Source organism: Schistocerca cancellata, chromosome 9, assembly GCF_023864275.1.
Source record: "Schistocerca cancellata isolate TAMUIC-IGC-003103 chromosome 9, iqSchCanc2.1, whole genome shotgun sequence".
NCBI classification, from domain to species: Eukaryota; Metazoa; Arthropoda; class Insecta; order Orthoptera; family Acrididae; genus Schistocerca; species Schistocerca cancellata.
The window spans coordinates 185,100,343-185,113,009 of record NC_064634.1 but is presented as its reverse complement, the minus strand read 5'-3'; the positions used below and the strand labels follow the sequence as shown (position 1 = coordinate 185,113,009).

Here is a 12,667-nt window from a genome sequence, read left to right as displayed (position 1 = left end):
ATACAAGCGTGCAGGGAGGCGGCGGATTCTGCGTACACAAGATTTGGAGGACCAGGTTCTACAGGACAATTGGCCCGCCAACATGGTGTAAGGCAAAGGACGATTATGTGTATCCTGCATGACAACCCCTACTTCCCTATCACCTGCACGAAGCCCAAGGAATATCGGCAGCGTATTTCCCTCTACGGGAAGGATTTTGTCTATGGTTTTCGCACCAGGCCATCACAATTACGGGATTTCCGTCACCAGTTCTCTTTACCGCCGAAGCACCCTTCACCAGAACTGGCATCATCAGTCTGCAAAATCGCCATCCGAGGGCTACAGACAATCCTCGGGGAATGGTTGAGGTGTCTCATCAGCTTGGGCTCTGCATCAGTGTGTGTGCAGGGATTCTTGGCAATCACATACATGGACCGGTTATTACGCCACAATGCCTCGACGGAGGAACGAACCTGGATTTTCTGCGGAATGCACTGCCTGGGCTGCTTTAGAAGTGTCTTTGGGATTACAACAGGTTGTGAAGTTTCTGCATGCCGGAGCACCACCCCACATCCGCATTATCTGAACAACATCTTCCCCGGGTGTTGGATAGGACGTGGAGGCCTTGTAACATTGACTACCAGGTCACCGGACTCAAACCTCCTGGATTTTTACCTGTGGGGGCATTTGAAAAGCGTTGTGCATGCTAAACCAGTTCCTGATGTGCAGCCCCTTCAATAGCGCGTTCACGACGTCTGTGATGCTATTCGGAGAGCGGCTGGAACGTGCAAAGGAGTGTGGCAGTCCATGATGCGACTTGTGGAAGCGTTCATTGCATTTCGGATGCCCCTTCGAACACCTGTGACGTCGATACGGTGCAGCTCTGTACTGCGTCCTGGGACGATTTGTTCCCGTTGCATGCACATCGTCCATTTCCGGACACATATTCGTAGGACCTTTCTTCCTCCATTTCTGGTCACGAATCCGTTTCTGCAGATCATCAGTTTTATTAATGTTCACCCTATGTAGGTGGAGGAGAGACGAATAACGAATTGTACCAGCGAGAATACGGACCGCAAATCGGGAAATGCACTGATTCAAGCGACTCTGACGAAGGACGCATGGTTACAGCGCTGCGTCTGGGAAGGAGCATCTCCGAAACAGCTGGTCATTGTGTTATACGATAAATAAGGGCGGTCGGAGTAATAAATGTCCTCCTCTTGCTGCTCTCTGCTGAGGCCAAAATTATTATGCGGGCAGCCTGATATGTTCATTATTTTATTACTATGGCAAAAAGACTCTCGATTCTGCCGGAAGCTGAGGGGTATTTCACCTTGTCGGTTAGGACGTTTGTTCAGACCTTTAACCTTACGACGTGTTACGTTACTGCGTCTGGTTCACCGTTCTCTGTGGACACGCTGTACAATCCGCACTGGTACACTAACAAATCGAGTAACATCAGTCACTTTGCGGTTATGAACGCGTCCAAACACGATACCAGCTTTGTGACATCCTGTCATGTCATCTTAAAGCGCTTGTCCATGCGCAGACATATAGACTATTTCGCTATCATGACACGTCAAGAACGGGGGGTCTCATAGCTGCTTGATATCTGATCTGGCCGGCCGGGGTGGACGAGCGGTTCTAGGCGCTACAGTCTGGAACCACGCTCCGGTCGCAGGTTCGAATCCTGCCTTGGGCATGGATGTGTGTGATGTCGTTAGGTTAGTTAGGTTTAAGTAGTTCTAAGTTCTAGGGGACTAATGACCTCAGAAGTTAAGCCCCATAGTGCTCAGAGTCATTTTTTGATATCTGATCTACGCCAGCCTCAGCGCTCCAAACCGACTGCTGATGCCTTCTAAAGGGATCAGAAACATGTTATGAGCTAATTATTCTCAAGCTAGAACTAAAAGCTTAGACCTTGGTACGGGATATGACCCCAACCAATTGTTGGAAGCCACTTCCTCTCACTTCTTTTACGTAACGCTATGTCGCTGCAACAATTGTGTAACATGTAGCAGCACTTCTTTGTGGCGGTGCGCGCAAAACCGGTATGCTGTGAGCTTTTAGCCGCGGTGGCAAGGCCGGGCGCCCGTGTCGGCGGAGAGGGCGCAGCGAGCCACAACACAGTCTGGCAGCTGCACTGGTGGGTGACGGAGCCCGCGTTATCTGCACCGCGATGCCCGCTTACCGAGAGGCGCTCGGCTGCGATAAGCCACTGCCCGATGACCGCGATAGCGGCTCCAGTTCGTGTGTCTTGCCGGCTGGAGGGGGCGGCGCCTGCATTCCCGAAGTGGCGATCTGCTCGGTTACCAGGCAACAGGTGAGTACACAAGACTTCTGTCCGGCCCCCTAAACACTGTGCGTGACATATTCACATAGCCTTTGTGCCGTTCGTCTTGCCGTTAGCCTCCACGTAACAGGCATCGGCAGAAGCGAAAATACTTCGGGCTTCAGTTTTACGATACCTTACGTTATCACCTGTTCTCGACTTGTCAGCCAAGCAGTGGAGATGAATATATTTTGTTCACCAGGAATCAACCTTAGCGTCTCGTGCCACTATAGATCGCGTCCCAGGAAGAACGGCCATTATTCAGAGATATGACAGGAACGATCATTCGAAGCAAAAAAAGTTTACTAAACATGGGATCTAAAATACGTAACTTAAGAGCTACTGGTCACTTGTTCATCTTCGCTAGTGTGAAAGACATCACTACTGCCGAACAAGTGCTCATAGCTCTTAAGGAATGCATTTTAAAGCTCATATTTAGTAGACAGTTATTTTCTTTTTTTAGTCCATACTACCTCCTCCCAAAGTATGGAAAGCAAAGGAGCATACAGCACCAGAAATTTTTTTCACAGTATCGAAGATGAAGCAGTGCTCATGCCTGTTGGGGTATACATTTTAGAGTTCGTTTTTACTACTACCTTTTTTTTTTTTTTTGCTTCAGATGAGCCCGCGCGGGGTAGCCGCGAGGTTTAGGGCGCCTTGCCACGGTTCGCGCGGCTCTCCCCGTCGGAGGTTCGAGTCCTCCCTTGGGCACGGGTGTGTGTGTTGTCGGTAGCGTAAGCTAGTTTAATTTAGATTAAGTAGTGTGTAAGCCTAGGGACCGATGACGTTAGCAGTTTGGTCCCATAGAGCTTACCACAACTTACTTTCCAACTTGCTTCAAATGATCCTTCCTGTCACATTCGTACATACAAAAGGCAGTGTCCAGAATGACTGACTCGTCATCGCCCAGCTCTAATCGCTAAGCAGAGAGATTTGGAATTTGGGTAGGGTGTTGACGTGGTACTGTAGGCGTCGTTTAAGAAGAAATTTTTGTAAATTCCACCCCTAAAGTGGAAAAAAATAGGTGATGAAAGGCTTTTTGAAAAAAATGTCGCTCTTAAGGCAATTTTGAAGCTATACTTACAGGAATTGGTATTTTGTCTCTCGGTCAGCATTTTTCAAAATTTAACACCTATGGGCGTTATACAATGACTGAAGGTTTTTCTTTTACATAAATTATTAAAGAACTACTAAAGTATTTTTAAAGATACACTCTGAAAATTAGTATTTGACAACTCGTTTAGAAGTAAAAAGAAAATACGTGTTCCAGTGTTTTTGGAAATTCCACCTCTAAGAGGGTGAAACAGGCGATGAAATTTTTTATGAAAAAGTTTCATTACGAAAGCATTTGTAAAGTTAAATGTATGAAAATTTCAGTCTGACTTCTCGGATGGAAATAAAAAATACGTGTTTCACTCTTTCTGGAAATTTAACCCGTTTGGGGGTGAAATGGGGGATGAAAACTTTAAGACAATATTACGGTACTGTAAAACATTTACAAGTCTAAATGTATAAAAATTGGTATAAGTCTTTCAAAAAAAGTATGTGTTAGGGGATGAAAGTTGCTGTGGAAATAGTATCAAAGGAAATCCAAAGGCAGAATTGACGAAGACTCCTACTCCAGGCACCAAAATCGTTGTTTGTTAGGAGTACATCCTGAAAAGACCTTGTTTCTACAGTCTTAATTAGTTTCAAAAGTGCGGACCATACCGTTTATGCGAGCGGAGAAGCTGGCGCTAATCGCTAAATATTGACCATTTCTATTGAGATACACTGTATAGGCGTCCCCGTTTAAGCTATTCACATGATAAGGTACACTCGTCGGTAACCGACGTCACTAAAACAGAGATAGACGCACACAAAGATGTCGTAACTATGCAGCTGAAAACTACGCACCGGTTTACAATGGAGATCAATTATGGAAACTCGTAGTGTGCCGCTAAAAAAAGAAAGCAAAACAAAAACTGTTCCAGCACCCTGGTGCGCGCATTTCGGAAACGTATTCCCAGCACCAAATAAATCTGCTTGCAGTATTCATGTCCAAAATCCGTTTCCAGTTTCCACAAGGACACCCGCCCCTGCTGTTGCACAACTTAATCGCAGCAGTGGTTTTAGCACTGGTCTGTGGTCGGAGAAGAACCATCATGGCCTGTTGAGACCACACTCTGTTTTCGAATCGCTAGCGATTGTAGTAGACCATGAAAATCATGATTTCGCATACTTCGTCTGTGGACCCAAACGCACCGATCGAAGGGAGAAGAATTTCATATTCAGCAATAAAACAAAGTAGAAAAAGAGAAATTTCAAGGCAGAAAACATCTCCACGCCAGGAATTGGAACCTTCTCGAACACCGTGGAGTGCAACAGATAGCAAGACGCAGTAATAAGATAACGCATCCAGAAGTCTACGGTCGCAGGTTCGAATCCTGCCTCGGGCATGGATGTGTGTGATGTCCTTAGGTTAGTTAGGTTTAATTAGTTCTAAGTTCTAGGGGACTGATGACCATAGATGTTAAGTCCCATAGTGCTCAGAGCCATTTGAACCATTTGCATTCAGAAGTCATGTTTTGACTGCGCACGTTGTGGCTAACTGGAAAGAAGAGGATTATCTTAGTTCAGTCCTAGTCTGTTAAATGGTTGTTTGAAGAGGCTGCCCGTATTCATATCTATGAATACTGGTCTGCGTTACAATTAACCAAAAGAAACAGAGAAAAGGAGCCCTTAAAATGAATTTATTTAATTTAGGTTATGCTAGTCAACTCTGAAAAATTGAAGCAGTGAAAAAACTCAATAAATGTAGTAAAATTATGTGATGCTAAGTTTTGTATCAAACGAAAAGTTGTAGAAGGCGTCAAAGTTAAATAACCGTGTTGGAAGTAAACATCCTGTTCCTCACATTGAAGAGTATAAATCAGTGACATTCCTGCTTTTTATCTTGGTTGATAACCAGCAAGGTTTTCTCAAATTTCATCATTTTATTATTTTCCGTGTCAAACTAACATTGTTGGCATATGAACGAAAACAGTTTTTGCGAATATTTCTAGCTTTATTTTCCAACTCATTGGATACGCTGGATTTAATCATATGGGAAATGTAATTTTAGATTGTTAAAACGAAAAGAAAGAATCTAAATTCATACTCATAATATGAAACATTTAATTTGCATACATGAATGATGTATGCTTACCTTTTAGCTATCGAAGTTATCTACCTTCAGAAAAATATCGAGCTGAAGCAACCAATCGTTTGACGTAAATACGTTTAGTATACATTCTGCCAAATTATTTCATAAGCTAAATCAATTATAACGAAAATGTAATTTCCCTCTCTTGGATAAATTTCTGCTGACGCCATTGCACACGTGACGACTCGCTTATTGAGAGATTCTTTAAAAACAAATTCTAAAGACAGATATTTTTCTTCTAGTTTTATTGTTAGTTTTGAAGTCAAGTTCTATGTGACAAAAAACTGACAACAAGACAGATAGTATCAAACATTCGTGATAAAATTTGAAACCGAAACTATGCCAGATGTAGGCAAAGTGATGTCGGACAGATCCCTTTTAGTAAAAAAAACCTGCTTGTGTACGGCACACTAACGTCAAAAGTCCCGTATACAGGAATAATATCCACGTGAAATTACTTCTAATAAAATGTTTCACTGTTGAAATAACAGTGAAGTCCAACTTGTTAAAACATCAAGAATGAAGATAGCTCTCAAAAATTCCTGACTGTTCAAAAAATGTTCAAATGTTTGTGAAATCTTATGGGACTTATCTGCTAAGGTCATCAGTCCCTAAGGTTACACACTACTTAACCTAAATTATCCTAAGGACAAACACACACACACCCATGCCCGAGGGAGGACTCGAACCTCCGCCGGGACTAGCCGCACAGTCCATTACTGCAGCGCCTCAGACCGCTCGGCTTATCCCTCGCGGCTCATGACTGAGTAACACTGTTTGCCGACCCAAGACTCCAACGCGGGACTTTTGCCTTTCGACGGCGGCAAGTTCTGGCAGAAATAAAACTCTAAGCAGGGATAGTGAGTCGTGCCTCTGTAGCTCAGTCTGTGAGCACTTGCTCGTGAAAGGCAATGGTGCCGAGTTCTAGTCTCGGTCCGACACACAGTTTTAATCTGCCTGGAAGTTTCATACCAGCGAGTACTCAGCTGCAGAGTAAAAATTCATTATAGATGGAAAACTTTCTTACAACCACCACATTCAGGATTTTACATCTAATTCTACACTACTGGCCATTAAAATTGCATATGCAAATGATTAGCTTTTCAGAGCATTCACGCAGGGTTTGCGCCAGTGACGACACCGGCAACGTGCTTACATGAGGGAAGTTTCCAACCGATTTCTCGTACACAAACAGCAGTTGACCGGCGTTGCCTGGTGAAACGTTGTGATGCCCCGTGTAAGGAGGAGAAATGCGTACCATAACGTTTCTGATTTTGATGAAGGTCGGATTGTAGCCTATCGCGATTGCGGTTTATCGTATCGCGACATTGCTGCTCGCGTTGGTCGAGATCCAATGACTGTTAGCAGAATATGGAATCGGTGGGTTCAGGAGGGTAATACGGAACGCCGTGCTGGATCCCAACGGCCTCGTATCACTAGCAGTCGAGATGACAGCCATCTTATCCGCATGGCTGTAGCGGGTCGTGCAGCCACGTCTCGATCCCTGAGTCAATAGATGGGGACGTTTGCAAGGCAACAACCATCTGCACGAAGAGTTCGACAACGTTTGCAGCAGCACGGATTATCAGCTCGAGGACCATTGCTGCGGTTACCCTTGACGCTGCATCACAGACAGGTGCGCCTGCAATGGTGTACTCAGCGACGAACCTGGGTGCACGAATGGCAAAACGTCATTTTTTCGTATGAATCCAGGTTCTGTTTACAGCATCATGATGGTCGCATCCGTGTTTGGTGACATCGCAGTGAACGCACATTGGAAGCGTGTATTCGTCATCGCCATACTGGCGTATCACCCGGCGTGATGGCATGGGTTGCCATTGGTTACGCGTCTCGGTCACCTCTTGTTCGCATTGACGTCACTTTGAACAGTGGAAGTTACATTTCAAATGTGTTACGACCCGTGGCTCTACCCTACATTCGATCCCTGCGAAACCCTACATTTCAGCATGATAATGCGCGACCGCATGTTGCAGGTTTTGTATGGGTCTTTCTGGATACAGAATATGTTCAACTGCTGCCCTGACCAGCACATTCTCCAGATCTCTCACCAACTGAAAACATCTGTTCAATGGTGGCCGAACAACTGGCTCGTCACAATACGCCAGTCACTACTCTTGATGAACTGTGGTCTCGTGTTGAAGCTGCATGGGCAGCCGTACCTTTACACGCCATCCAAGCTCTGTTTGGCTCAATGTCCAGGCGTATCAAGGCCGTTATTATGGCCAGAGGTGGTTGTTCTGGGTACTGATTTCTCAGGATCTATGCACCCAAATTGCGTGAAAATGTAGTCACATGCAGTTCTAGTATAATATAGTTGTCCAATGAATACCCGTTTATCATTTGCATTTCCTCTTGGTGTAGCAATTTTAATGGCCAGTAGTGTATATTTCAAAAGACTCCTGACGGTGAGTGGTGGTGGATGGATACTTCTGAAACTACTGTTGTGCGAGGAAGTAATGTGTTGCCCGACATTTCCCGGAACGTACTCTCTCGCATAATTCAGTCGTAATGCTCTGTGTGATGCAAAACGCATCCTTGTAGCTTTTGACACTGGAGTTTTGTTCAGCATCTCCGTAAAGCTCTCGCGCAGAATGCCATGACGAAACGCGCTTTGTTTGACCTTGTGCACCTCTTCCATTAATGCAACCCGTAAGGGTCCACAGTATTCAAGAATCGGTAGAATCAGTGTTTTGTAAGCCACTTCGTTCGCGGACGAATTATATTTCTTTAAGATTCTTCCTATGAATTTCTGTCGTGCACCTGTTTTCCAACTGTTTGCTTTATGTATTCATTCCAATTAGGGTCGCTACGGATGGTTAATGCCAGCTACTCTGCTGTAGTTACTGTTTCCAGTAATTTGTAGTCAACAATGTGATTGTGCAGTAGAGGATTTCTTCTGCTATGTATGCTCTATTATTATTATTATTATTATTATTATTATTATTATTATTCACGTGTGGACCCAATAGGCCCACGCGAGGTACAATCCTTCATTGTCACTTTTGATGGTTGTCCTTCCTTAATGTTCAAATTTGTTTCATCCTTTCACAATGAAGTCTCTTTCTTTTATCAACCATGGTGTTCCAGTTCGTTTTCTAATTTTCCTCTGATCATACTTTCAAGCAAATATCTTTTGTTTGAATGTTTTTTTATCTGTAACGTCTGCCTGAGTTATACCAGCTACTTTAAGATCCTCCTTAATCTCAGCGATCCATTTCATTGGCTCAGTTTTCGCCTCACTTCTGTCTTCGTAGAGTTCTACTATTTGTTTTGTCAACCTACTGGGTGCCATTCTTTTAACGGCTCTTAAAATTTAAGTCTTCGTTTTCTTATTTCACCATGTATGTCAGCGTATTCTTCTATTTCCTTATTACTTCTCAGTCTCTCCAACAGTAATTTTGGGGCCTAATATTTTCCTAATAATCTTTCTTTCTTTCTTTCTTTTCAATTTCTTCAATATTCCTCTTTCTATTTAAAATTATTAAAGTTTCTGCCCCATAAAGACATTCAGGTTTGATTACAGTGCTGTAATACCTACGTTTACTGAATTTAGAAAGTGATCTTTTTATTATAAATATTTTGTGTTAATCTGAATGCAGTTCCATTTTTTGACAGCGATCCCAGTTTGCAGCTTTTTCCAGACCGGTTTCTTGTATGATTTCCCCCATGTATTTAAACTGAGAAATCGTTTTTATTTTTCTATATTTCGTGTTCCAAAACTTTGGTGCTTGTTTGTTGCATGTCATATATTCGGTTTTTTGAATGATATTTGTAGTCCTACTTTTTCTGCAACTTCTTTAAGAATTTCAATTTGCTTTTTAGCTGTGATAATATCCATAGTTAAAATTGCCAGACCATCTGCAAAGGCGAGGCAATCTACTGTTACTTCTACCTAACTCGATTGATTGATCTATATTTTAACCTCATTTTTGCTCTCGCCATTCTGTAATCACCCTTTCCAAATCATAGTTAAACATTAATGGGGTGAGTCCATCTCCCTGTCTAACACCAGTCCTTATATCAGTTGGTTCAGAAATTTCTCCCATGAATTTAACTTTATAGCTAGTGTCAGTTAACATTTCCTTAATCAGTGTTAGAGTTTTATTATCTAGCCCTTGTTCCTTTAAAATCTGGAAAAGCGATTCACGATCAATTGAGTCATAGGCCTTTTTAAAATCCATAAATGTAGATACAATACTGTAACCGGAAATCCTTTGGCGCCTAAGGATTAATTTTAAATTAACAATTTGTTCCGAACTGAATCTGTTTGGTCTAAAGCCTGCTTGGTATTCACCAATTTTAGGTTCAAACTGTTCTTGGGCTCGATCAAGTAAACATTGCGAGAGAATTTTGTATATGCTAGGAGAAGAGACGTTCCTCGGTAATTATTAACATCGGTTCTATCCCCTTTTTTATGCAATGGATGAATTAGGGTAGTTTTCCATTCCCCAGGTATTTTCTCAGTTTGCCAGATATGCCCTGTTAGTTGAGTGAATTCTTTTATAGTGTTAGGGCCCGCTGATTTTAGTAGGTCTGCAATTATACCGTATTCTCCGGATGTTTTATTTGTTTTTAAATCTCTTAATTTGTTTAATTATTTCTATTTCGTCAGGTTCTTTAGTGTCAGGGTTGGAGTTACTAGTTTTCTGCGATTGGAATTTATTCACTGGTTCTGGACAGTTTAATGGTTTTTCAAAATAATTATCAGGTATGATATAATTTTCCTGGTTGTTAAGAACTAAATAGCTATTTCAATTTTTGAAGCAAAGACTTTCAGGTCGGTAACCAGTTAGTTTTGTTTTGAATGTTTTAGTGGAAGTTTCTTGTATTGTTCTTTTGGAAGTCTTTTTCGATTTCAAAAAGTCAGGCATTTTCATAGTTTCTTTTAGTCTGTTGGATTAATTTAAAAGTTCTTTTCTTACAGTTGGAAAGATGTTGTACGTATTTTCAGGTTTTTTACCATTCAAATTTTTGAATGCCTCATGCCTAGACTTACCTGCTGTTTCACAGACCGCTTTCCACCAAGGGTGTTTTTGTTTCTTTCGAAGCGGAATTAAATTTTGTGCTGTTGTGATTAAATTTTCTTTTAGGCTTTGCCAATTGTTGCATTGTTTTTTGTGAAGTTCGCTTGTTAGAGCTGAGGTTATTTTAACAGTGTAAAATTTTGGGGTATCATTTTTTTGTTTTGAAGAGTTTTTGAGGTAAAAGTTTTACTTTTATTCGCGTTAAATATTATCAGAATCTATATTAGACCCTTTCGTAACTTGGGCATTTAAAACTTCTTTGTTGTTTAGGTATGAAATTGCTACATGATCAATTTGAAATTACCCAATAGATGTATCGAGTGTCCACTGAGTTTTATTTTTTTTTTTTTATTTTTTGTTGAGAAGAGATCCTTTTAAAATGTGTTGACACGATTTTATGATTGAAATTTTGCACGTTTCAACAAATCTTTGGCCATTTTGGTTTGCCCATTTATTCGCAGGAAATCCACCCACCGTTTTCTTATATTTTTTCTCTTAACCTAATTGAGCTTTAAAATCATCCGTTAAAATTTTAACATGGTTTAATGGAATTTTCGAATTGATGCATTCTAACGTTTCCCAAGCTTCATTAACTTTTTTATATTTTTTTACGGTAATCCTCACTGAATGGTACATGGGCATTAATTAAGTGTGTGTTATTTGCGCATTAAGAGTAATTGTCATTAGTCTATAATTAATTGGTTTTATCTCCTATAATTGAATTTAAAATATTTATGGAGACTGCAAAATCAACTCCCAGATGTGATGTATTATTAAGTATTCTTTTATCAGTTTTACTTTTAAAAAGACGATAATTACCAAAATGCATGGTGTGATTGTCCGTCATACGTGTTTCTTGCAGTGCCGAAATTTGAATCTTCTGTTCTTTTAATGTATCTCCCAATTTACGAAGCTTACCTGGTTGCGAAAATGTTTGTGTGTTAAGTCTTGCAAAAAATGCATTTATTTTAAGTTGGCCAGCGGATTCCGACTTCCTCTGCTGAATCACACTGCATTTTAACTCGGCCACCCCAGATCCCGGAAGACCAGTTGCGCCAGTAATAATGCTGGTGGATTGACCACTTGGGAAAATATTGTGATTATCAAAATGATCCATGATTATTGTACCTGGGATGAGGTGGGGTTGAGTAGACTCACTGAGTGAACTCAGAGTGTTAAGACTTGAAGGGTTAGTTCCAGAATATAAATTTCAGCCGTACCACTAGTGAACAGACACTGGTCACCTTGCCGCTTCCTACAAGACAGACGCGAAGTAGATTTGGTTTTATTTTGCGTTTGTCCGGAACTGCTTATTCTGTACTCGCAGCCGTCCACCATATCTGGTGGAACGTTCACCATCCGTCACCTGTGACCCGTCCAATACCCTAGGCAACATCGGCTTCTTAGACTTTTAGTTACAGATTCTTGAAGCTTGGAGTATGGTCTGTATGTCACATTTATTTACGTTACGAGTCAGCTGTCTTGGTGCCAGTGATGGCCGTGTTATGGTTAGAAGAGAGCAGTTGAAGGCCTGCAACAAACCTGTCCACGCGTTAGACACTCCGGGCCTTCACCTTGAGTTATGGTCTGGGGTGTGGTCTCATACTACAGGAGAAAGTACTCCCGTGGTTATCGCACGCACTCCGACTGCAAATACACTCCTGGAAATTGAAATAAGAACACCGTGAATTCATTGTCCCAGGAAGGGGAAACTTTATTGACACATTCCTGGGGTCAGATACATCACATGATCACACTGACAGAACCACAGGCACATAGACACAGGCAACAGAGCATGCACAATGTCGGCACTAGTACAGTGTATATCCACCTTTCGCAGCAATGCAGGCTGCTATTCTCCCATGGAGACGATCGTAGAGATGCTGGATGTAGTCCTGTGGAACGGCTTGCCATGCCATTTCCACCTGGCGCCTCAGTTGGACCAGCGTTCGTGCTGGACGTGCAGACCGTGTGAGACGACGCTTCATCCAGTCCCAAACATGCTCAATGGGGGACAGATCCGGAGATCTTGCTGGCCGGGTAGTTGACTTACACCTTCTAGAGCACGTTGGGTGGCACGGGATACATGCGGACGTGCATTGTCCTGTTGGAACAGCAAGTTCCCTT

At 42.2% G+C, this 12,667-nt stretch overlaps 1 protein-coding gene across 1 annotated transcript in view; it reads left to right on the top strand.

Moving 5' to 3' along the window:
- The first annotated feature begins 2,092 nt into the window (after nt 1-2,092).
- Nucleotides 2,093-12,667, top strand: part of LOC126100426 (alpha-tocopherol transfer protein-like) — a 169,193-nt gene continuing 158,618 nt past the window's right edge. The window contains exon 1 of the mRNA XM_049911030.1: nt 2,093-2,302. Coding sequence (XP_049766987.1) covers nt 2,159-2,302 — 144 coding nt within the window. The 5' untranslated portion in view covers nt 2,093-2,158. The remainder of the gene's footprint in view (nt 2,303-12,667) is intronic.